The following is a 26,484-nucleotide window of genomic DNA, read 5'->3' on the forward strand; positions in this document are numbered from 1 at the left end:
ATTAAAGAAATACAAGAAACTTGGTTCTGGATGCAATTTTGTTTATGACAAAGGTGTGAGAAACAACAGTTTGAGGGCATCTGGGGAAATCCAAATACAGGCTGGGTTGAGACAACATTAAAATTATCATCATTATTGTTTTTTAGTGTGTGATGCTAAGGATTGAACCCAGGGGCATTCTACCTCTGAGCTACACTCACAGCCCTATTTTATTTTATTTTAAAACAGGATTTCACTAAGTTTCAGAAGGCATCAATAAACTGCTGAGGCTGGCCATGCATGAACCTGTGATCCCCAGGATTGAGCCTCCCATGTATTGAGACTACAAGCATGTACCACCATGCCCAGCAAAATTATTTTTTGCGTTAGGTGGAATAATGTACTTTCACAATAATAGAAAATGTTCTTACTATCTTGGTGATTAATACCGAAGTGTTCAGAGAAAGTTGTGAACAGAAGTAGGGATATAGTTAATTGCTTTTAAAGTATTTCCATAAACTAAGATCACAAGCTAGAAACCAAAGTAAAGTACTGCTTAATTGGTAAGCAGAAGATATATAGACCATAATGTAACCATACTTCTTATTTTGCACTTTTGGTACTTTTGCCATATTTTAATCTTAATTATTTGCCCATTTTTACAAAAAAGCATTTTCAGTGATCTCTATTATCAGAGAATTGTATTTATAAACTTTTACCATTAAATAACACTGAATTTCCAAGAAAATATAATCAGTAGAAAACTTAACGTGACTTCTTAAAATGCATATATTTTATTTATTTATTCTTTTAAACTTTGGGGGCCTATTTAAATTTATAGCAAAAATAAAACCTATTGAATCATAACATGCTCTAGGCCTTTCTGGAAGTACCTTTCTTTCTCAAGGTTAAATGACTATCATCATCCATTACAGAGAAGGACAAGTGTTGTTTTGACTGATTTCTATTCCCTACTTAAGAGAAAAGTACATTCGAGTAGTCCTTCCTTTCCGATGTTTCAGTAACATATGGTCAATAGTGGTCTCAAATTTTTACTGAAAAATTCCAAAAGCTTTAAAGTGTACATCATTCTGAGGAACATGATGGATCTCTTGTCACCTCACTGTTCAGCCTAAGTTGTGGCTCATTCCCGTGTCCAGCGTATCCACTCTGCATATACTCCCTTTTCATTTCTCACTCAGTGACCTTCTTGACTATCAGATCAACTGACAGTGCTGTGGTATCACAGTGCTCGTCTTCAAGTAATGGCTCCATTAGGATGTGAATCATTCCACCGTCCAGCGCATCCACTCTGTATACTCGACCTGCCTATCAGTACTTGTGTTCTAATTAGTGCTTGTGTCCAAGAATATTGAACCTGAGCTCAAGTAATGGCCCCAAAGCACAATGGGAGAGATGGAGCCGATTTTATTGCACTATATTGCTCTATTTTATTATTATTGCCATTAATATCTATGGTACTTAACTTATAAATTATACTTCATCCTCGGTATGTATGAATAGAAGAAAACAGAGTATACTCTTTTGGTTTCAGGCATCCATTGAGAGTATTAGAGCATATCCCCTATGAATAAGGGGTTGACTCCAAATTAAAACGCATCTGATATTTTAAAAAATGCCATCTTTGAGTTTCTGACCTGCAACCAGCCAGGAGAACCTGTCTGTACATTTCTACCGAAGACTTCCCACCAAACTGTCGGCCGGTGAGATAGGTGTTATGGGAAGAACTGATGAAATAGTGAGCCAGAGGATGGTCCATTTCTTGATAAAGCTCTAAACGATCTAGGAAGACTGGGGCATTTTCATCTGACATCAGATATCTGCAAAACCCATCACTTGATATAAGGCCTAGGGGAGAAAGAACATCTTAGCACTTGTAGCTCTGAGGAGGTACATCTCATTTTATTCACAGAAGACGAGGCAGCTTAAACAGTCAATAAGAGAAAAACTCCTTCGTACACTTTTTTTCCCAGCACATTCGTCTTTCAGAAATTTAACAAGATAATCAAATGACACATCATAAGTAACGCCAGACATTCTATGACTAGGTAGATGGTAGAAGTACATGGTCCTCAAAGTTCAGAAACACAGAGCTATAAGTAATGGTGAAGGGGTGAAAGGGATTTTCTTTAGCTTTGATTTTGCCATATATTCCTTGGGCTCCTCTTCTACCAGATGGGGACAGATACTGGTCCTATCCACTTCCCAGAACGATCATGAATAGTAAACGAGAATACATAGGAGAGGAGGTCTTTGTCAAATAGAAAGCATATTCATTGCAAGTCATTACCAGTTTTTATCAGATGGGAGAAAAGAATTTTTCCTGGAGGTCATGGCCTCTCTGAATTTAAACAATCTGACTTTCCTCTTTTATCTAAAATACACGATATGAGGCCAGTGAAAAGAGTATTCGGGGGCCACTGAAAAGCGGTCCAAGAACCACTGTTCATTTCTGTCACACCTGGGGCATGGGCGCGTGCTAGCTGCACAACAAACAAGAGGCACTGCCACATCTTTTCCTACCCTACCCACTGATGGCGTCTTTATCATTTTGCTTATTTTTTCTAAGCATTTGTAATTTATGAACCTATTTCATGTTTACTGAAATGTACAGATGACAGTTTCATAAACGGCCATGGACCCATACTGCAAACTTGTGAGATAAAGTTAACAGTTTGCAGCAATGCTAGTGCAGTGCCCTGTGTGCTTCAGCTCAATTCTCTATTTCTCCTGCCATCTAGAAAACCACTATTGTGGCTTTTGTGTTTGACATTCCCCAAATAGTTTTACAGTTTCACCACATATACCTTTATTCAAATAGATCATGTTGAGTATTTTTAAATTCAGGGAAGAACTATCCCCCTGTGTGCATCTGAAGTTGGTGCTTTTACTACGTACCTTATTGAAATTTATCCAGTTGATATATGTAGCTCGTGTTCATTTATTTTTCACTAAGTATACAGTAGTTCATATAGGAATATACTGTAATTCACTAACCATTTATTCTATTGATTGATATTTAGGTCATTTCTGATTAAATCTGAAGGCATGCAAAAAAAAAAGTCTGCATCCTTCTCTTTTGGGGCATACTCATCCATCCTAATGGGGAGGGGGCTTTTTACGTGCCTTTTTTAGACTGGAGATCAAATCCAGGGCAGTGCACTTTGCAGGCAAGCGCTTTGCCACTGAGCTACATCCCAGCCCCATACTCATCTATTCTAAACGCAAGTAGATTTTGAAGCCCTGGAGAAGATGGAGTAATAGAAAAAATCAAGTCTTGCCCTCATGACATTCACGTGAAAGATAAATAATGAACAAATACATATAATGTCATGAAAGTGCTAGGAAGGCAAGGCAGTAGGAAGGATGATGAAGTCTGGCAGGATGTTGTGTTTACTGTGGCTGGTGAAGACCCTGCCGAGACAGAAATGCACGCACACACACACACACACACACACACACACACACACACACACAGCAAGCCACATTCACAGCAGGGGTGAGGCATCCCAGGCAGAAGGATCAGCAAGTGCAAAGATCTAGATGCAGGCATGTGTGTGTCAAGTTTGACCGATGACAGTAAGATGGAGAGGGACCCCGAGGGAAAGCGGCTGGCAATGAGGTCACAGAGGTAGCCAAAGGCAACATGGGCAGGCCTTTGGTCTTCACTAAGTACTTGAGATTTTATTATAAGTGTGTTGGGAAATGTTGGGTGGATGGGGTTGAAGGGTGGAATAACATCACTGAATTGGTTTTAAGAATGTTTACTCTGGCTGCTGTGTAGCACATAGCACTGAGTAGGACAAAGACTGACTAGAAGTCAACTGGTACCCCAGAGAGGGATGATGTGGGCTGGGGTGGTCTGGTAGGACGAGATGATGACATGTGATTTATTTTGAGGCCCGATCTTACAGACTTTGCTAATGGATTGGATAGGATGTGAAAGAACAAATAAAGTCTGGGATGACTCCAAGGGCTTTGACTCGAAATGCTGAGTGAATAAGGGCACCATTTTGTAGGCTGGAGAAGGATCGGATCGGGGACAGGGAGAATCAAAGCAGGGTATACACATAATACTGGAAATGCCCACTGAAGATCTAAGTGGGCAACTCTACTGCAGGCCTATACTTTGTTAGAGGATAGGACTGGACAGTTCCATCTGAAAGTCAAATGCATACAGAAGAAACCAAAAACATGGGTCTGCATGAGGACTCAGTGCAGAGGGAATAGAGGGCTGAGCACTGAGCTCTGGGCCATGCTGACAGCCAGTTTAGGAAATAAAAGATTCTCTAGCTCCACTTTTAGCTATGTTCTGTGGTCATCTGGTAAACTTTTAGAAGTTGGAAGGACTTTAGAAATAACGAAAGACACACATCTATCATAACTGAATCACACTGCCAACGGATTATTGAGTCACGAGTCTTCCCCTTTGAATGTCTCACAGCTGCCTACAAGGCAGGGGGCATTCCTGATTCATATTGGAATTCCCAGCATCTCACACAGTGCTTGGCACTCCGTCAGCTCTCTACAAATTTTTTAAATGACCTTGGGTCTAATCTCCAGCCTTCAAAAAAAAAAAAAAAAAAAGTAACAGGAGGAAAGAGAAATACTAGAAAAGGAATTCATGATCTTCACCATCTTACAACCAGGGAAACCGTTCCCCCAGAGTCCATTTCCTTGCTGTAGGTCCCACTGTGACAGGGTAGTGACAAGAATCACATCATCTCCTGCCACAGATCTTCCTCTGCCTTAACTGCACGCAATGCAGAATCCATTATGCTATTCAGAATATTGATGAAGAGGTAACTAAGCACTCTTGCTGAAAATAAGTAGGTGCAGCAGCAGTAGCAAAAAGTGTAAATGACTACATCCAAGGGAAAACTCATGGGGCATGGCGGGCCAGCCATACCTATGAACAGGTTCTGTGTGGGTACAGAGAATGCAAAACTTTTCAGCTACCTTCACTGACATTAGATACAAAAAAGAAACAACCAAAAAGGAAAAAAATGAGGACCTGAGAGTCACAAGTGCATGGGACAGACAGAATCTCAGCCTGGATCTCCTTTCAGGCTCCACTCATAGGCGAGGCCAGTAGCCTCCCGGTGAGCCCTCCCACGCTCTGTGGCTGCTTCCCTCTGCGGCCGCACTGACCTTCAGATTCTTCTCCACGACTTTCTTTTGACAAATATTTGGACAGCACATTGTTTTCAAAGCTTCACTGGAAGGGACAAAGGTCCAGAAATGGCAACAATCTGCTAAAGTGAATCCTGACGATTTAATTTCATATCAATTGTTTTTTTATTTGCTTTGTTTTGTTTTTTAAGCTTCAATTCCAGAGGTCAAAAGAGGGGAGAGGGAACATCAAATCGTGTGTTAAATTTATTTGTCTTGGTGGGAAAAAAAAAAGGAGAAAGAGAAGGTGCAAATTTTCATCTGACAGAAATCCTTTTCACTGATTGCAAATAGAGGCTTTAGTGGACATTTTTACATTTTTAGCAATATGCAAAATTAAAGTCACACATAAGAAAACATATGGGGAAAATACCATTATAATGTGTCCAATGATACAATAAAAAAATTGGACCACTTTTGATGGCAGGTATAATTTATACTATTTAAGAGCAAGAATAAAATAATCAGTCACTAATTCTCAACTCCAGGGAGCTCTAAATCACATACAGAGAGCTTGAATGAAAAATCGGTAGGCATTAAATGTTGCATATTTTCTTGTTTCTTTAAAAAAATAACATTCTTTAAAAATGTGTGTTACCTTTTTTCTTCAAATCTTCATCAGGCTCATACATCTCAATAATCTGCATTGCCCTTTTAACATCATAAAATGGAAATAAAATTTCATTCAGTCGAGGATCTCGTTGATGCTATGATGAGAAAATAACTGCATTTAGGTTGACATTTCACGCCCTTGAGCCATTTCACACTTGTAAGTGCAGAATCTTTAAAACAAGATATTAACTAGACTACCATGTTTATAATGACAAAGACTGGATTTCATTGCCTTTCATTCTTTCTCCACACAACACACTTCAAAAGGTCCAAATTTGGGAGTATTTTGTTGGTTCCTCTCACTGAATGAGAGAGAGAAAATCCTTATTTTCTCTTCCATCAAAAGTTTAAGGCTACATGATATCATGTGTGTGTTGTATTGTGTCCTATTTTCCATACCAGGGAGGACATTTGGCATAAATATCAGTAAAAAGCGAAGCCAAACTACTTTAAAAAAATATTAAAAGCAGCTTGGAAGTGTAAAATGCAAAAAAAAAACAAAAACAACATAGTTCAAATGAATAAATAGATCAGATATTAACTGTCAAAAGCAATAAAAAATTCTCTAATGTTAGACAAGCATCCCTCATTTTTTTTTCATTATAAATTTCTAGACTACTAAGAGGTTTCTTGGGCACTCTGCAAACTTCATTTTCTTGAGTCCATGTAATTTGTTTTCCCAAACGAATCTGCGGTTATGATGAAAATCCGCATAAGGCTATAGATAAGCTATACACCATATAAAATATGGATTTAAATATCAGATGCTTCAGTTCAGAGGCAACTTTTTTACTATGAAATGTAACTCAACTTTCCCTGAGAAAGCTGTCCAGGTAAGAGAGTACATGGACAATGAGGACACGGGGGTGATATTGTCCTTTTTAGATGGACACCTTTGATGCTCCTGGCACTGCATGAGGCACGAGGAGCAACACGCTTCCTGCAGTGATGCTCTCCTGAATTCACAGGAAGGGCAGCAAGTCCATTTACCAGCTGGCTCAGTTACAATCTCATGTGTGTTCCCGTGGTGTGTGTGTGTGTGTGTGTGTGTGTGTGTGTGTGTGTCTGTCTATCTGGAAGCAGGGGATCCATTAAACTTCTCTTGTTCACTGTGAGTGGCAGGGTTGCACTGTGCCCTTGGTTATTCTGCCAATTAATAAATAATAGATAAAACTTCCAGGATTGCATTGTATCCTTGGTTATTGCTCCAATAAATAAGTAAATAGATAAAATTTCCATGGGATAATGACAAATAAGCAGATGTGAATAACACCTGGTCAGTGAATTGAACCTTAGCAAAAACTCTTTACCCAAATATATGCACCTTCTTGAAAATGCATCATTAGAGGGGCATTGAAGGAGAAACAGTTAGGCGTTCATATGGATTGCGCTTCCCCACTGGTAAAGAGGACGATACATAGAATGAATGCCTTTGGCCAAAAGAGTGCTTGATGTCATTTCCTAAACCACAGGTGGCCCTAGGCTTTTCTAGTTCCTGCACCTCCCCACCATTACGTTAAGAGTGCTGACTTAGAAGGAATCAGTATATTTTTTTGCAACTTCTCCCAATGAAGCATGCTTCTGCTGTAATCTAAAAAAATTTCAGCTCACAACAGCTCACATCCATGCATATGAAAGAGCAGAAACTGTTATATTAATAACAGGCCATGAGATTATAAAGAAGAAAAGTAACAGGATATGCAGAGAAAGAGAAATCAGAGGTGGACCATGGAATGCCAGGCAGGTGAGGGCATGCTACATCTGATTGAGAAACTGGTGCCGTCATGCAACAGAGCCTATTATTCAAGGGAAAGACAGGCTCCACTTGGGTGAGATGCACTGTTCTAAGAGCAAAAAATATACAAATAATAATAATAACAACAACAACAACAACCCTCTTTCTAGGCACTTTGCTTTTCCCTCTTTAAGGGAAAAGATCCTTTTCAGACTCTGGAGCAGTCATGTTCATAGTTGACTACCAAATTTCTCTTCCTGGTTAAAATTAAGTCTTCTGACTTAAAGTCATTGGTAAGTATTCTGGGCTTAGAGAGATGATGGGCCAAATCCGTATGAATTAAAAAGCAAGAGAAGAAGGGTTTCAGCTACAGGGGGAGAAGAAATCAAGCGCAAGGAAAAAAGGAGAAGGAATTCAGACATCTTGATTGGTATATATATATATATATATATATATACACACACACACACACACACACATACATACACACACATATGTGTGTTTCAGCATTGTGCTACTTGAAGTGCCCTGTGAGGTGAGTAGCGGTCATCACATTGTCATTGCCCGGAAGCTTGATAGAAATAGATTCTTAGGCCCATTTTCAAACCTACCCATATGATTCTCTGAGGTAGAACCCATCAATCTGTGTTTTAATACACTTTTTAAGCAATCCTGCTGCTGATGTAATCAAATGTAAGCATCACTGAACTAACCTGAAAAGGTATGCATTTTAACACATTTGCATACTTGTGGGCAAATAAAGGTACCTAAGTTTCACAAGAATATCCACTTTAAATGTCCTCCCAGTTAAACTCCATTAACTAGTAGATAAGCCAGGAGTAGTAGTGCAAACCTGTAATCCCAGCATTTGATAGGCTGAGACAAGGGGATCGTGGTTCGCTGCCAGCCTCAGCTACATAGTGAGGCCCTCTGCAACTCAGTGAGACCCTGTTTCAAAATAAAGAATAATAAATAGGGCTGGGGTGAAGCTCAGAGGTAGAATGCCACTGGGTTCTATCCCCAGCACTGCAAAAAAAAAAAAAAAAAAATTAGGGCTAGGGGTATAGCTCAGAGGTAGAATGCCCCTGGGTTCCATCTCCAGTACCCCCCCCCCCACGCACACTATATACATAGACAGAGAACACAATATCCATTAGACCACCTATTAGATGCAATAGATAAGGAAGTCATGTCCTACAAATGAATGTATCATAATTCTCTATTTAGAAAATTATGCTCACAGAAGATAAGCATACAGTGCAGACAATATGAAATTGCCTTTGTTTTTGTATCCGCTCTACCAGATAATATAATCATTTGCCTTTCCTAAAATTTTCACATTTTAAGAGGGTTAGCACAGCACAATCTGAATAACCCAGAGACAGGAAAACAAATAGTAAGGTTTGTACAAAACCGTAATGTTTATCTAAAAATACAAGAAGGAGAAAATCTGGTCCAGGTAATCTCAGAGTTGCAGAAAAGTTCCACTTAAACACAGCGTGGTGGACTCAATTCTTCACAGCTCGGAGGAACCACCAGTTTTCAGCCAGATAAACAATGTTCCCAGGCTATACATGTCATGGTACCCAGTGCTTTGTAAAATGAGGTTCTAAATAGCTTCTAAAAATACATCACAAAATTGTGCCTGAGAAAATGAGATGATAATGGAGAAGTCCCCATAACTTAGTCCTGAGAACTGACTGCAATCCAAGTAGCACTGGGAGAGATGAATATTGATGTAAATAATATTCAAATACAGAAAAATGAGAAAGAAACAATTGGCAAGGATAAGCTTACTTATAAGATCAAATACCTCTTCCTTCCTGTTCTCTGCCTATGCATTAAAGAATAAAGATATTGTGAAAGAAAAGAGATCCTAGGTCCTTTCCCATATACTCCTAACTAGTAAAAATTAAGAAATGAGATTTATCCTTAATTTGATCATATATGTGTGAAGCTGGGGTCTGATAATCAGTGACAAGAAAAATAAAGCTCAATTCTGAGTCAGGTGGCCCTCTAAGACCCCTTTTCTCTTCTCATTTTGATCTTTCTCCTATCCTGTAGGCACTCCTCATTTCTTCAGGCCCTCAATTCTTATCCTCTTTGTAAGAAGTAAAATAGGTAATCAAGGTAACACTAAAATCAATTTAGCTTCTCACGAGAAAGAGAAAAGGAGCCCTGGGATTTCAATTAGTTCTGCCACATCCAAGATCTCCCCACGTGGCAATTCCCAACAAGTGCCTCTACTAGTTCTCCCAGATTCCAGCTTTGGAATTTTGGGGGAAATTTTGGGGGAAACTTTCATAAATTTGGGGGGAAATTTTTCCTTCTCTATATTGGATGGGACTCAGAGACATAGCTGTGGCAATACTTTAGATGTGATGGATTCCATGCTAAATCTTTTATGGAAAATACCAGAATTTATATACTACTCTTATATTCTTCCAATTCACACTAAGCATCCCAGGTTGGGATAAGGGGAGAATCCAGAACCCACTAGATAATACTTCACAAACCTTAATGTGCAGACAAATCACCTGAATATCTTATTAAATAAATATTTTGACTCAGCAAGCCTGGGTGAAGCCCAAGATTGTGCATTCCCAACAAGCTCCCAGAGGTCACCAGCGTGGCGCCCAATGTGTGGCCCATGGACCACACACTGGGGAGCAATGACCAAGGAGATACTGAGAAGCAGGTGAGGAGGCAGGTCTAACGTTATCACTGACAAGATGGTAGTGTGGGCAGCATGGAAAGGGAGGAGGTGGCACAATTCCTTACACAGAGACCAAGACAGTAAATGACCCACTGTCTCTTCTTTCCTTCTCACCTCCTGAAGATATGCTGAACAGAAAATCCCATAGCAAGAGTCAGAGATTGACAGGCTGGAAGAGGGCAGGAGCCAGATGGCTTTTGCTAATACAAAGGAATACATTTAGGAAAATGCATTCTCTTATTATCTGGTCCACTCCAGTAATGCTGTTTCACATCTGTCTATTGAGTTTTACTTTTCTGATTAATTCTCTGATTACCTTGATGAATTTCATATAAATTAAAAGAGTATATCAGTTGACTTCCTTTGATATCTGAGTAGACCACCAATATCTGCAAATACAGAAACTTGGGTCTTATATATTCTGGTGTTTTTTAATTTTTTCTTTGTCTTAGCACATGGTCTGGGGCTTCCAATGTCATGGTGACTACTGGCTTGTTGAAATTAGGGTCTAGGGCATTTTGAGAATATTGAGGTCTAATTTCTTGGGTCAGGATCCCTCTAAGGGTTGTTTCTTGTCTGTGTTCACTCTGTCTGCTTTCATTATGAGATTTAAAATGTAACACAGCATAGTTATGTTCATAGTTGGCCACTATATTCTCTTCTATATTAAAATTGATGATTAGTCATTATGATTTAAAGATAAGCTTTTTTTTATTTTGGAGAGAGCAAATGGGTAAGAGCTAGACTCTGAAAAGAGGAACTGAAAGAATGCTCTCTGGTTTTGGCAACTTGTTCAAGGAGACTCAAAGTTTTGTCCACTAGGACAGAAAAGAAAGAGATTCAGGACAGATATTTTGATAAAAAGTAAAGGCTATACATAGTCCTGGACTGTCTTAAGACTCTAAGGACCTAAAGAATTCTAGAATCATGCTGACTCCATCAGACCCACTCAAAAACTCATTTACCTTCTTACTGTTAAAGAAAGACCAAATTGAAGAAAACATAAAAACCAAAGAAACAAAAGAACAAAAGAATACAGTTATCCACTATAAAAGTGAGAGTTAAAAACTTGCCTAATAATGCAGAATATAGATGGCAGAGCAAGAAAATACGGGGGATCATATTTTCTTTAAGTTAAATACTTAAAAGTTTTTAATAAATAAAGTTTTTTAAATTAAGATTAAAATATATTCTAAGAATTGCAAGAGTGACTATTGTAGACTAACAAAAACAATTCATATAAAGAAATGCATCGGGCCGGGCGTGGTGGCGCACGCTTGTAATACCCGCGCTTGGGAGGCGGAGACAGGAGGATTGCGCAGGTTCAAAGCCAGCTGTTCTAGCTTAAGAGACCCTGTTTCAAAAAAAAAAAATATATATATATATGCATATATGTGTGTGTGTGTGTGTGTGTGTGTGTGTGTGTGTGTGTGTGTGTGTCTGGGAGTGTAGCCTGAAGGTAGAAGGGTTTCCAGGAACCCCAGTACCACCAAAAAAAAAATGCATCAGATAAAAGCCAATGCAGACAGCACCTGTCTTTGGGAATATTTCTGTGTTTGACAGCAAAATTTGTATGATGGTCTCTGCCGAATAGGTGGCTGGATGCCACCTTCATCCCAAAGCACAAAGAAACCTCCTTTTAGAAAGGCACAAATTGATGGCGTGGAAGTTTTTCTCCTTGCTACTAAACTTTTCCCTCTTTAGTAGGAAGCTGGATTCTTGCCCATCTCACCAAGTTTAAGATCATCAATGAACCAGAGTGTATGAAGCAGCTGAGGGGAACAAAACAAAACAAAGCCAACAAAAAGAGGAAGGGGGCAAGGGGTTAAGGAAATAAAAGCAAGGCAGTTTCACTTCTGAGCACATGGGTAGCAGAAGAATGTGGATAATACCTGGGTAAAGATTATGAAAATCGTATTCACGGGACTAAAATCTAGCACATGGAAGGACTTGAAATGTTTTCAAGTACAATAAATACTGTATGGCACTGAAAGGATTATTTAAAGAGTGGAGGCATCCATGCAGATAGGTAGGGTCCCTCCTCTTTCTTTCATCAGTGCATTAGTGTGAACCTGGAACCTGGGAGCCAGTGAACCCCCACAAGGAATGAAAAGAGAGGATCTTTGGCGCAAATGTGGTTTCTACAAAGTGGCACATCGTGGACCATCTTCAGTAGTTTCTGTCTAGCATAAAACCATCTTTTCTTCTCCTGGATGCTGGGTATCAAACACAGGAACTTGCACATGCTAAACATGATGGCACCACTCACCAGTACCTCCCAGCCTAATAATTTTTCCTTATATGGTATGATGATTAACTTAAATTATTTTGGAAACAAAAAATGTAGTCAATTCCTCACTCAAACTCTTCTTATTATTCATGCATTGGAAAGAAAAGTGATTTTTTTCCTGTGTGAATTAATAGTAGCTTTGATGGGTTTTGCTGCAGAGTAAATACTATTTTTGAACATGTAAATAAAAAAATTCAAAAAAGTTCATTTTAGCTGTAATAAAAGTTGTGACCTTTACTTGTTCTGAAATATTTTTCTCTTGTGCTTACGCGGATTTTGTCAATTGGTTTGGTTGCTAAGTGAGTCAAGTTCTAAAATTAGCTCTGAGCTTATTATAAAAATGAAAAGTAAAGATTTAACCTGCAATCAAATTGGCCTAATACTCTATATATCATTTTCACCCAGGAACTTAAGTATTTTGCTTGTCAAAATATTCTATTTGAACCTACATTTTTTTTTTACACATGCAATTCATTAAAAGACAAAAATAAAGCTTTTCAGCCCATGCAAAGGTATAAGTTAGCAATGGAGAATCCAACTACATTGTTATAAACTCAATCCATTCTCTTTTTACTTAATGAAAGTAACAGGGGGAAAAATGTACCTTAAATATCATCTTGCAAAAAAAAAACATAGACACATTTAATTAAATAAATATATTATAAAATTCACACATACACACAGAACCAGAGCTACACATCACAGCGAGAAACCAACAAAAAAGCGGTGTGCAAAGCCAACAGGTAGGGAGCACATGAACGCACGGGCAGCAGCTGATTTTTGCACCTGGTAAAGCCATCATGGAAAGATCAGCAGGTCAGAAGCGAAGCAAACAGGGCGGGGGATACGGCATGCAATGAGGACACCAGGAAGCGAGCCACTGCACACAGACTTCATGGAGTTAATGTATGAAAAAGCTTACTTCATTTAGAAAGCTCACTAATTGGTCTACCGTTAAATAATCAGTTTTGTCTCCATTGCTGAAAAGAAATTTATTAGAAAAAGTAAGTTTTTGTATATGATGCTCCAGAAGGTACGATTTACATGTTGACATTTGTTGATGATAACCCTAAACTTATTTGCTAACCCTGTAATAGTGGTCAGTTCTTACAATGGCCAGAGACTGTTTGTAAGGGGGAGAAACCCAACAACGACAGAGGAAAATCATTCCCGCTATCTCACTAATAATGTCTGCAATTCTTTCGCATGCTCAAACGGTGTTATTTCAAAAACAACATGTAAGTCATCCATTTGAATACTTTGGAATGAATGGACTTTTCAACAACATATCAACATATTAACATTCCAAATTGAATCTAGTTAGTTCACATAATGGGTTAATACCTAAAGGAGCAGGTTAACGTTGTAGGTAGTTAGTAAAGCCAATGCCAGGGGCGGGGGGGAAGGTCCAGGTGCTGAAATTAATTTATGTCAAAGTTTCTCAAAAACTCACTGATAAGCTAAGGGGTATAAATGTCACCTTGTCTAGATATCCCTAGTACTACCAACATACTATACTAAAATATTATGGCAAAAATATTTTTAAAAATCTAAAATGACAAGAATACAATTAACATAATACTTTCTCATAATGGGAACTTACATTTTTCTAAAAAGATCTTCTATATCTGTCCGAGGACAAATCTTTTGTGTCAGTTCATAGAACTTCTCATAAGTAAATGCAGCAGGCTCAATTTCATCGTTCTGTAAAGAATGAAAGGGTATATCAGAAATCATCGGATCTTTTCTTCTCTCAGAGGGTGAGAATCTACGGGGTCATAAAGCAAAGTGTTGATCACTTGGAATGCCAGAAGCCAGAAGGCCAGCTTCTAGGCCATGCTGCTAGACCACAGCAGGTGTAAATGAGAACTTCTAGTTACCAAGAGTTCATGGTTTGCACCTGCAAACATCTGGCTGCAGCAAGATTTCTCTGGGAAACAACCTAAAGGACAATCGTAGAAAAATATTTTCTTTGGCTCTCCTGGAGGGAGAAAATTAAATGCCTGCTTAGAGGATACCGATAAATAAAGTATAATATCTAATATGGTTCTTTTTGCAAATTTTCAGAAGACTATAGAAAGGGGCTTAGGATGACCACGTATGATTTTACTTATACTAAAATGTGTATTTTAAATTGTACTTGTTAGAATAGTCACAGGCTTAAGTCATCCTTGCAGTTCACAAATTAATTTCAATGGTATTAAATCTGAAGGGCCCCAGACACAAATATTTGGTGTGGGGAGGAAATCTTCATAAAATATGGCCAGGCCATCACAAAAAACGGAATTTATTTGTTAGTTTATTAGTTGAGACCAGGTTCCCTAACATAAGCTGGCTTTCCTAACATAAACTCAATAAACTGTGTTACAAACAGCCCAGCTTTCATTTCCTTATGGTAATAAAACTGACAACAATCGTTTTGAAGTTAACGAGTTTAATTTTAAAACAGTTTAAAATGGACAGGAAAAGAGAAGATGGCGAAGAGAACATTAACTGTCCTATATGTCACTGAATCTAATTGTGAGTTTAACTGAAATCAGTTTAATGTACATAATCTACCTCATCACATATGAAAGCTATAAACGAAATGGTTTTTTAGAAACACATTAAGTTAGTGAATACCTTTCCACTGGGAAGACCTAACTCCTTGAGCGCTTGAAAGATCACCTTTTCTGTTTTCCCCGAGGCAAAGGTTCTAGTAATACTAGGGCAGGAAAGAAAGAAAGACAAATTCAAGTTACTGTTCATTGTACTTTCTCTGATGCAAAGACCCAAGAAATCCTAAGAATGGTGGGACTGGAAAAAGAGAAAAAAGACAATAAAACTCATATCTAGGTGCTTTTCATTCCCCAAATTAGATCCTCCTATCTTCCTCTAGTTACCAGAACTTATTTTGCTAATGATGCAACTTAATTCTCAGAAAATGGTCCCCTTAGATGCTGGGGAACGTGGGGGGACCATAGGGATATACATGGTCAGACAAAAACAATGAAGAACCATTTTGGCCATAAGACACTATTTTCTTAGAAAGAACAGGAATGTGGAAGACAGAACAATAGCTCTATAATAAAAATCTCATGTTGAACAATGTCTGGACCTAGGGAAAGGAGAGTCCCATAGAATTTAGCCCAGCCCATTATCGCTGCTATCCGAATTTGCATGGCTCCTCTCATAGAGACATGTTATGAGATATATTTTCATTTTATATGCAGGCTAATCACTCTTGAGTCCTCTGCAATGCCAACTGTCTCAAGGATTGGGGGCTTTATTATGAAAGTGATAGGTTTGGGCGCAGGGAGACAATTATTTAGTGCTTCAATTGCGTTGTGGCTAATATGTGGTGTGGTGAACCTTTTCTCTGATCTTGTCTGAATGGGGGTTCTATAAGTTTCCTGTACTGGTGGTGGGATTGCAAATTAGTGCAACCACTTTGGAAAACAGTATAAAGGATCCTCAGAAGAATGGTAACAAACCTACTACCACTTCTGGGTATCTACGCAAGACAATGGAAACCAAACTGCCAAACCAATACATGCGTATCTATGTTCATAGCTGCACAAATCACCCTTGCCAAACTATGGAATCAGACAAGATTTCCATAAACAGATGAATGGATTACAAAATTATGGAATGTGTGCATGGAATGAAATTTTACTCAGCCATAAAGAAGAACAAAATTAAGTCATTTATAGGGAAATGGATGGAACTGGAGGTCATGCTCAGTGAGATTATTCAGTCACAAAAAATAAGAAATCAGATGCTTTCCCTAATATGTGGAAACTAGGGAGAAAATGAGCCATAGGAGGGCCTCTAGACAAAGAATCAGAAACTACAGATGAGCAAATAAGGCAACCTGAGGGGGATGGAAAGTGAAAAGAGAGAAATTCCCTAAAGTACATGATGTACATTCACAAACATATCAAAGTCAATCACTAAGTCAAACAAGAGAAGGAGGGAGGGGGAGGGAATGGGGTGGGAATTGGGGAAGGGCTAATTGATTGATGTGTGCATGTATGCCTCTACCATCTTGAACTCCATTAAGATGTACAACTACAATGCAGCAATAAAAAATTTTTATATAGCATTGTGGCACTACTGCCATCTGGTGTTTTGGAATAGCCTTTTAGCTGGTGCAGCAGTATCAGGGCTAGTCAAACGCATAACACCGTAATGAGCATGTCTCCTGGTGTTTGTGAAAGTATGAGAGACACTCCTCATTATGAAGGCATTGGTGACTCTCAGAGTAAGAAATGACTTGGTGTCTTGGAAGTCAACACAAAGGGACCCTCACTCACTCCCTGGTTGGAAGCCCAAGGAACATGTAACCATGATCATTTAAACTCTAAATTCAGAAGTCCAGCTTTGACTTGAGGATGGAGCTTAGTTTCATCTGCAGAGCTTGGGTACAGAATTTCTATGAGCACCTAAAGCACCACATGTCCGACCTCTATGCGTTCCGCCATTCCTGTTAAGTGAAAGGCAGACTCCATGCCTAAGCACTGACAGCAGGTTAGTCTTGATGAATGGGAGCAAACTCCACTTCAACTCCAGAGTGCAGTTTCCCAAAATAGATCAGGAGGAAGCAGTTTTAGGTAAATGAACTATTATGTGTTCAGTCAAAGCTTTATTGTTTCATGCTACGTCCAAGAAGACTTCCAGAAGCACACTTTTAAGAGTGCTCGAGACAGCTGTATTTACGTAGAGGGAGACCTATGAATGGACAGACGGGGCACAGGTGTGTGACATCAAATAAACTGGTTCACAGATTTCTAGTACAGAGCGAGCCATGCCCAATTGTTCTCACGTCTAAAGAGCTGATGCAATTTTATACATTGAATTAGTGTGAGATACAATTTATCTTATCTAACTTTTTTTTGGTGCTGGCAAATGAAGTAGGGGCATTCTGCCTCCAAGATACACTCCACAATACACATCCATTTTTGTCTTTTATTTTGAAACAGGGTCTCACTGAGTTGTTGAGGGTCTCCTTAAGTGGCTGAGTTTGGTCTCAAATTTGTGATCCTCCTGCCTCAGCCTCCCAAGTACGGGGGTTATAGGCATAAACCACCACACTCAGCTCTAACCTTTCTAATTCAGAGGAAACAGCTCTTTGGAGTGTCTTTCTTGTACAAAAATGATATGTTAATGTAAAAACTATAGACCCTTGGCAGGCAACTATAATCAGGAGGAAAATCTCTGCATGGAAATCTCAGGAGTATCCCAGTTAACCGAGGCCTCTCTTGGGCTTGGATGGTCTTGGCATGACAACAAGATAAAAATGATCAACATGTCCATGAGTGAATAAGTATGGAGCCTGAGCTTTGGGGTTAAAAGAGCATTTGGGCTCTATAGGAAAAGATAAGTGCACAGCCATCGGCTCTTTTGGCAAGTACTTGGCTAGAAGCCAAGAAACAGAACCTTGAAAAAGAAGGCTGGAAGAGAAAGGGGGAAAGGCAAGGGAGGCCAACCTTTTCTTGAGGCGGGTTGGTAACCTTAGCACAAATGTTCTCCCTTTATTCTAAAAGCGACAAACCCAGAATAGAAAATGGAAGTAAAAAAACCCAAAGAGACCATTTCCTGGAAGTGGCATCAATTTCTTTTGTTCCGGGCACCTGATGGAACCCAGGGCCTGTGGACAGAACCCCAGGGCCAGGATGGAACCCAAGAGCCCTAGGCAAGCACTCTACCTCTGAGCTCCATCCCAACCCCTGAATCATTCTTGAGTATTTAAAGTGATTCACTTAGGAGCAGAGGAAGAGGAGGGTTGTGCAATTTGTGAAATCTTTGTGTCTCCCTAAGGCTGCCCTTTAACCAAGGTCTTGAGAGAAACATATTTATCATAGGACATTTTAGACAACATCACGGTGGTATTTCATGGGAACATTGCATGTTTACAAAGTACAGTGTTTATAGAAGGAAGGTGATTTATTCAGGTTTTTATATATTTATAGCCTCATGCCCAAGGAGTTCAGCTCAGTACTTCACAGCTAATAGGTGCTCAATGAGATTTCTATTGAATCCAAACAAGCCACTGCCCTTTCTTCAAAAGGAACATTATAAAAGCAAAAAGTCACAGAAGACTCTTGAAGAACTGACCCTCCTCACAGGCTGCCAGCCCTTCAGGACATGGATTACACAGGACTGGGCTACTGTGATAGTGCCTGAGGCCCTTGGCCTCTGTTCACACTGCTGTGTCTGTCAGGACCTCCTCCCACCAATGCCCACAACAACTGCCCTGCTGCCATTACTCGACCCTCTAGCCACCAGACCATCCTACAGGAACAATCAAGGGAAGGGAGAGTTTCAAACCTTTGGTCCAATGGGAGGATGTGTGCATGTATGCCTCGACCACCTTGTACTCCATTAAGATATATGACTACAATGCACCAATAAAAAAAAAAAGAATAAAAGAAGAGCCAGCCATGGTGCTGCATGCCTCTGATCCCAGTACTTGGGAGACTGAGACAGGAGGATTGCAGGTTTAAGGCTAGCCTCAACAACTTAGCAAGGTGCTCGGCAACTTACTGAGACTCTATTTCAAAATAAAAAATATATTAAGTTAAATAAGCCTGGGGGTGTAGCTGGCAGAGACAATGGCTCTGAATTCAATCCCCAGTGCTGAAAGAGATAGAAAGAGAGAGGGGGAGAGGGAGGGGGAAAAGGGAGGGAGGGAGGGAGGGAGGGAGAGAGAGAGGGAGGAGGAAAAGAAGAGAAAAAAGTGAGACTCCCTTCATTTGTTATTCCTGTAGTTTGCCTGAGATGACTTTTTGGTTCAATGCTGAAGAGCAGAGGCTATTCTCAAGCGATGACTCCGAGGCCAGATACCTTCTAACATGATATATGCTATGCTAATAGTTTCCATTTTTAAAGGTCCAGAATAATAGTGATAAAATGACATTTTTAAAACGTTTACTCTTTCTGTCCATTAAAACATCCAGAACAATTTCCACCTAGTGCTTGGCAGCTTGTCCACCTGGAGAGTTATCCATTTGGGGTTGGCTTGGAATCAACTCTCTATCAACTCTAACAAACAGCCCCCGAATCGCAGATGTCTTGTGTCAAACACCTGTTAGTACTGGCAAGCACCGGAGAGTCCACGTCAAAGGGAACTCAGGATGATGCCAGAGTGCCGAGGCTATTTCTACCCAAAACATGGTAAGAGTTCTGTATGTGAGCATGCTAGATATGGATAAATCCAACCAGAAGAGACTCCTGTGCTTGTATAAACACAGCTTGATGGACAGGATTCACACAGATGGAATCGGAACTGCTCCTTAGAAGTGCTTCGATTGCAATCTATGTCTTTCTATTTTGTCCATTTCCTGAGCCTTATCTCAGAAAGAAAGGCAGGTCAGTAAAGTGTGGCAAACAGATCCAATGACGCTTGAGCCCATCCACATGGCTTGAAGCGCTCCCTGAAGCTTGGGGTTATTACCTCAATATCGATTTCAAATAAGAATGCACTCTCTCTATAGCAACAGCTGTAGGATGTTGAGATACATAAAGATGAGTGTCCTTCTATTGCTCAACTGAACAAAGGCTCTTCAATAAAACAAGGGTCCGTTTAAAGCGTTTTTGTCAACAACCATGAGTCAAGGGTGCTAACAAGGCTTTTAAAAATAAGCCCTAAAAAAGACATAAAGTTGATTTGCTACTAAGTTATTAAATAAAACTGGAGAATCTTCTATATAGTTTTGTAAAGTCAACAGATGCATGAGCTCTGTGACCTCTATGCCCTTTACAAGGTTAAATAAAAAGTATTGCACAAGGTCTTTTTCGTGATTGTATACTTCTCATAAATATTTCAGTCATGGTCACATGAATTCTTATAAGTTCATGATTCTTATAACCTATAGAATTAAGGAAAACGATGATATCAGATGTGGTGGTCCTCACTTATAATCTTAGTACTTGGGAGGCTGAGAAAGGAGAATGGCAGGTTTGGGGCAAGCTTCTGTAACTTAGTGAGACCTTATTTCAAAATTAAAAAAAAAATAACAAAAAGGACTAGGGGTATAGCTCAGTGGTAGAATGCCTCCAAGTTCAATCCTCAATATCCTTTCCCCAAAAAGATTTCTAGATTTAATTCTCTTCATTGTGACAAGAGTAATTTTGTCTGTGTATGGAGACACTTGCACAGAGATGCAGAATGGACACTAAGAACAGAAGTTTCTGGGCACAGTGGCACACCTGTAATCCCAGTACTTGGAAGAGAGAGACAGGATGATTACAGGTTTAAGGCCGGCCTCAGCAACCTAGTGAGATGCTATTTCAAAAATAAATAAATAAATAATACAGCTGGGTTGTAGCTCAAAGGTAGAATATCCCTGGGTTCATTCAACAACAACAACAACAAGACATGGCTGGGTAGGTAGAAAGAAAAATAAGATTTGGAAATGGACAGGAGTTGCTGACATTCATACAAATACTATGTACTTTGAGATCTGTTTACTGCATCTGCAAGAGACAGTATTTGACCCAGTAGTTCTGTGTTTCATTTCTCATTTGTCAGTTCACTTCTCTTTCAAAGTGATGTCCAGAGAAGATGTCAACATGAACCTGAGTCTGGAGAATCCTAGAGGCATAGGCTGGCATCTGGGGAGCCTGTGTGTGATTCAGGTGGTAAACTTAGATTCACAAAGCCAAATCCCTCCTCACTTCCTGTAGATATCTGATGCTCTGGGGCTCAGCCCAGCTTCCAGGATCCCCATGATGTTACATAAACGCTTAGCAAAAATAGATGGAAGGATTTGGTAAAGAATTCCCATAACTACCACCAGAAGAGCTTCCAAATTTACACACAGAGACACACACAAACCCTCAATCCTGAAAGCAGTTGAAAGCAGAAAAGGATGCAGGAGGAATCCTGAGGGTGAAATATGTCAACACCAGTGTTAAAGAACAGGAGCAAGAAGGGCACATCTCTGGCTTGTGTCCTTTCTTTCTTTCTTTCTTTCTTTCTTTCTTTCTTTCTTTCTTTCTTTCTTTCTTTCTTTCCTTCTTTCTTTCCTTCTTTCCTTTCTTTCTTCCTTCCTTCCTTCCTTTCCTTTCTTTCTTTCTCTTTTTTTGTGGTACTGGGGATGGAACCCAGGGGCATTCTTCCTCCAAGCTACACACCCAGCCCTATTTTTTATTCTTTATTTTGAAACAGGGTCTCACTGAGTTGCAAATGGCCTCACTAAGTAGCTGAGGCTGGCTGCGACTAGCGATCCTCCTGTCTCAGCCTCTCAAATGCTGGGATTACAAGTGTGCACCACCATACTCAGCTTCCTCTCCCTTTCTGAACCTTACTGTTTTTTGCCTTTGTGACTCTTAACTTGAGCGGGGTAAGACAGGATGGAACCTCTCTGAAGCACATGTGGGGCTGAAGTTCAAACCCAATCTTAACCTAACACCAATGTGATAGCATTCGTGGGTGAGGCCTTTGGGAGGTGACCAGGTCATAAGTGGGATTTGTGCCTTATACAAGGAACAGCACAGAGCTCTTTTTCCCTATTTCCATAATGTGAAGGTGCAGCCAGGGCATGAAGAGAAGCCCTTACCAGAGCTGGGCCAGGTTGGTGCTGTCGTCTTGGATTGCCAAACTCCAAAACCATGAAACAAATCAAACCAAAATTTCTCTTGCTAGTCACCCGGACTGTGGTACTTTGCTACAGCACCTTAAACTAAGATAGCACCTCGCCTGCCTGAGCCCTGGATGAGCACAAGACCAAACAGGAGAAGACATGGCCCAGAGGAAGCACAAGACAGTGCAAAGATTCCACACCTTCCATCTCAGCTAATGGCAGCTCATTAGAAGTATGGTAAAGAAATTTAACTCCTAAAACCTCAATCATTTGAAGATTTTAAAAAATTGCTATAGTTTCAGATATTCTTTCATTTATCAAAACACTGACCTAAGGAAGAAATGCATCTTTGCTTTCGCATGTGATTTTTACAATTTGAACACAGCATTTGACAAATGATTCAAATTCAGCTTCGAGAAATAGGTTAAAGACAGCGTACAATATTTGGAGAGGGCTTCATCTTTGGTCTGGTGTTGCAAAGGGTGATCCAAGGGCATGGAGCGTGGCCAGGAATGACTACTTACCTCCTAACTGGAATTTTACCAGTTGTGTTGGTCATGAATGCCAATTTCATCCAGCTGGAAAACAATAGCAACAACACCATTTTAAAGTTTATTAGGTCAAACAACTTCAATTCAGTGTAAAAACTTTACAAGGAAATTTATTCAAAGAACATCTATTACAAAAAAAATCAGACAATTATGTAGTACAAAATGAATTTAGGATTGTCAGATAAAGCAAATAAAAACATAGGACCTTCAGCTAAATGTGAGTTTCAGAAAAGTAACATAATATTTTAGTGTAATTTTGTCCTATCTCATATTTGGAACATACTTGTAAAATATTATCTGTTACTTTTCTGAAGTTCATATTTAACTGAGGGACCTATATTTTATCTGGCAACCCTCGATGAATCAGCAAATGGGGTGCTTGCACTAAGCAAAATATTCTTGTGGTAATTATTGCTCTTTACTGAGATACTACGGGGATAGGACATGCAACTGTAGGCGACACCGGCCATCCATGTCCCGCGGATGAACAGAGACTCCCTACTTTCAACTCCCAGTGCTACGACGTAGACTGAATGGCCACCATCCTTAATCTTCAACAGGAAGAGGAGGTCACCATCATGGTGGGAAACTCCTTGCTCTTCATGTTCTCAGGACTCATGGGAACCCAGAACATTTATTTGTACTTTGGAGCTTGGATTGTGCTTAGCTAATGGTTCCCATTCTTGCTGTTTCACGTCAATCATACTCTGCCAATCTGCAGAACATGATGACTTGGTAAAGCTTCTTTTTTTATTGGTTTTCTTACATTTTTGTAGATTTTTTATTGGTACATTGTAGTACTACATCTTGATGGGATAAAAGATGGTGGAGACATACACACATATCACCCAATTAGCCCTTACCCAATTCCTACCCCACTCCCTCCCTCTCCTTCCTTCCCATGCTTGGCTTAGTGATTGACTTTGATATGTTTAAGTACATCGTGTGCTTTAGAGAGTTTCCCTCTCCCCCCCCCCTCAGTTAGGTTGCCTTATTTGTTCATCTATAGAGTCTCCTTCTTCTGTCTTAAGTCAAGTTGGAAGGATAGTATAAAATTAAAAGAACTAGTGCTGTGTAAAGAATAACTGATTGCTGGATATGGTGGCATGTGTTAGTAATCCCAGAACCTGAGAAGCTAAGACAGAAGGATCACAGGTTCAAAACCAACCTCAGCAATTTATCAAGACTCAACAACCTAGTGAGACCCTGTTTCAAAATAAAATAAGTAAATAAATAAACAAATAAAAAGGGTTAGGGCTATAGCTCAGAGATAGAATGCCCCGGAGTTCAATCCTGAGTGTTCTCCATGCATGCTCTGGCAGGTGGTTTGAATAGTACAGCTGCATATTGGTCAATTTATTCTCCAAGGTTAGGGGTGAAAGACCAAAGGCAGGCAGAAACTAGTCTTATCACTTATACAGGTTCATCTCCTAATCTGATCATTTATTTAATGATTTCTGAGTACAAAGAGTGATGCAAAGAAAACTCACTGTTTCTTGAGGCATGTCATTGGACTGACATTGTTGGCCCTGAAGTTGTGTATGATTGATCTCAGGCCTTCTACCCATTGCTGAAAGAGAAAGAAGAAGAAAACATTGTCTGTGAGCAACTCTGCTATAGCCAAATATGGTGGGCTTTCCTAGATAGCCCATATCCACTGTGTGTAATAAAAATATAAACTCATCTTTTATCCCCTTCTTGCCACATAGTCATCTACATTTTACATTCTCACATTTTATTCTTTAATAAACAGCTTTCATTATTTCCATGAAGATAAATGTGGCATCTACGGTGTCATAAAATACTGGGTTGTCACAAAGGAATGCTACCCACTGCCTGGCTTGCTAAGCCTTCTAATTGTAGTCCATTTAAATATAAGCCTGCTTTCAGTTGCTGCAATTTCAGGTCTTTCGAGGCAATATTATACAATACAATATAATACCATATAGTAGAGACATGTCTAGTGTTCCTGTTTTAGAGAATGGATGTGTATGGGTCTTTGGTTTGGATTGTGTTACTTTCTCAGTTTGGGTTTGTTATGTATCTAACCTGTCTGTGTTTTTCAGTAAAGCCTTGGATAGTAAAAGATTTCTTAATCGCCAGGGTACCCAGACCAAGCAGCGATGAGTCCACATAATTTCTGTATAAGGACTTGGGCCTCGGTTGTAATTCATACCATCACTCCATGGATTTACAAGGAAATGTGCAGGGAGATTGAGCATGGCAGTGAAGGAATTTGGATCTCTAAAAGGGCATTTTACTAGAAAAGGCTGCCCTGTGATCTAAGGCCAACTGTGCTCTCAGATCCAATAACTGATGCCAACGAACGCCACAAAAGAATCACACCCTCAGTGAAACGCTTTGGATCAAACTGACGTTGTAGGTTAAACAGAATTATGGCCCATACATAAGCTGATTCCTTACCTTCTTAGATTTATAGCCTGACTTCTTTGGCTTATTGCTTAGTTCTGAGAAAGAGAAACTGTTTTGGAATGGATAGTAATATAGACATAAGGCCTACCTGCATCCTGCGCAGATGATACTTTTGAGTTTAGACTGAGTATAAAATTAGTGTCTCAATTGTAGTAGTCACATTTCAAGTGTTCAAGAGCTAATGGTGCTGACGGTGGCCATATTGGAGACTATAGATAAGGAACATTTACAGATAAGGACCACAGAATCTTCTGTTGGACAGTGTAACAAAGTTGAGTAGGTTTTCCACTTTGCAAGTGGCCTTTTCCTTGAAAGAGCCAGAGGTGATGACTGAGTTATGAGCGTGTTTGGGGTTTTGCTATTTAATTTATTTTAATTTTCACTGTTGTAAAATACCCATAACCTAAAAGTTACCATCTTAATAATATATGTATATGGTTTTAGATGATTCTATATGATCTTATTGGTACATTGTAGTCTCACATCATAATATAATTTAGAAGGGACCTACATTCATGCAGCACTTCCTCCTGGCTTTCTCCCCTTCACACATGATAGTGAGCTTGACATTGATAATTCTACATATGTATATAACATCAATGGAAATGTATCCTTCATTACTTTTCCCTTCCTCTAGATCCCCTCCATCGCTCCACAGGAACTTCTCCATTCTCTAAAGTTCAACTTGTATCCCAACTACTCCCTAGCTTCCACATATGAGAAAAAAACATACGAGCCTTTAGTCTCTGTGATTGACTAAATCTCACTTAAACTTCTCCAGGTCCATATGTTTTTCTGCAAATGAGTTAATTTTTTTGTTAGAATTTCATTATGTGCATATCCTATACTTCTGTAATCCATTCATCTGTTAATGAACAACTAGGAAGCTCCCATAATTAGGCTCTTGTAACTTGTGCTGCTATAAACATGGGTATTCATTCACCATAATATTTTTATTCTGGTCCCTTTGGAAATACACTCAGGTTCATATGGATCATATGATGGATCCATTTCCAGTTTTCTGAAGAATCTTCACAGCGATCTCCATAATGACTACACTAATTTGCAATTTCACCCACGGTGTAAATGAGTTCCAGTTTCTCTACATCCCCACCAGCATTTATTGTTGTTTATATTCTTGATGATTGCTGTTCTAATTGGGGTTATATGGAATCTCAGTATAGCTTGATTTGCATCTCCCTGATTCTAATGATATTGAACATTTTTTCCATACATTTATTGGCCACTTGTATTTTTTCTTTTTGTGAATTGTCTGTTTAGTTCAATTGCCCATTTCTTGATTGGGTTATTTGCTTTTTTAGTGTTAAGTCTTTAAGTTCTTCTTATATTCTGAATGTTAGTGCTCTAACATACTCAGAAGAGTAGATAAAAAAGATCATCTCCCTTTC

The 26,484-nt window shown here is 39.4% G+C and overlaps 1 protein-coding gene across 4 annotated transcripts in view; it reads right to left on the reverse strand.

The window, feature by feature from the left end:
- Positions 1–26,484, reverse strand: part of PLCB4 (phospholipase C beta 4) — a gene marked incomplete at both ends in the record, with an annotated part of 166,307 nt that overhangs the window by 87,033 nt on the left and 52,790 nt on the right. For all 4 annotated transcript variants that reach the window (XM_080716780.1, XM_080716779.1, XM_080716782.1 and 1 more), the window contains 7 exons: positions 1,638–1,848; positions 5,771–5,879; positions 13,448–13,505; positions 14,129–14,229; positions 15,148–15,229; positions 22,616–22,669; positions 24,133–24,212. In XM_080716780.1, coding sequence (XP_080572906.1) covers positions 1,638–1,848; positions 5,771–5,879; positions 13,448–13,505; positions 14,129–14,229; positions 15,148–15,229; positions 22,616–22,669; positions 24,133–24,212 — 695 coding nt within the window. The remainder of the gene's footprint in view (positions 1–1,637; positions 1,849–5,770; positions 5,880–13,447; positions 13,506–14,128; positions 14,230–15,147; positions 15,230–22,615; positions 22,670–24,132; positions 24,213–26,484) is intronic.

The sequence above is a fragment of the Muscardinus avellanarius genome (genome assembly GCF_963383645.1).
Source record: "Muscardinus avellanarius genome assembly, chromosome: 19".
In the NCBI taxonomy this organism is placed as follows: domain Eukaryota; kingdom Metazoa; phylum Chordata; class Mammalia; order Rodentia; family Gliridae; genus Muscardinus; species Muscardinus avellanarius.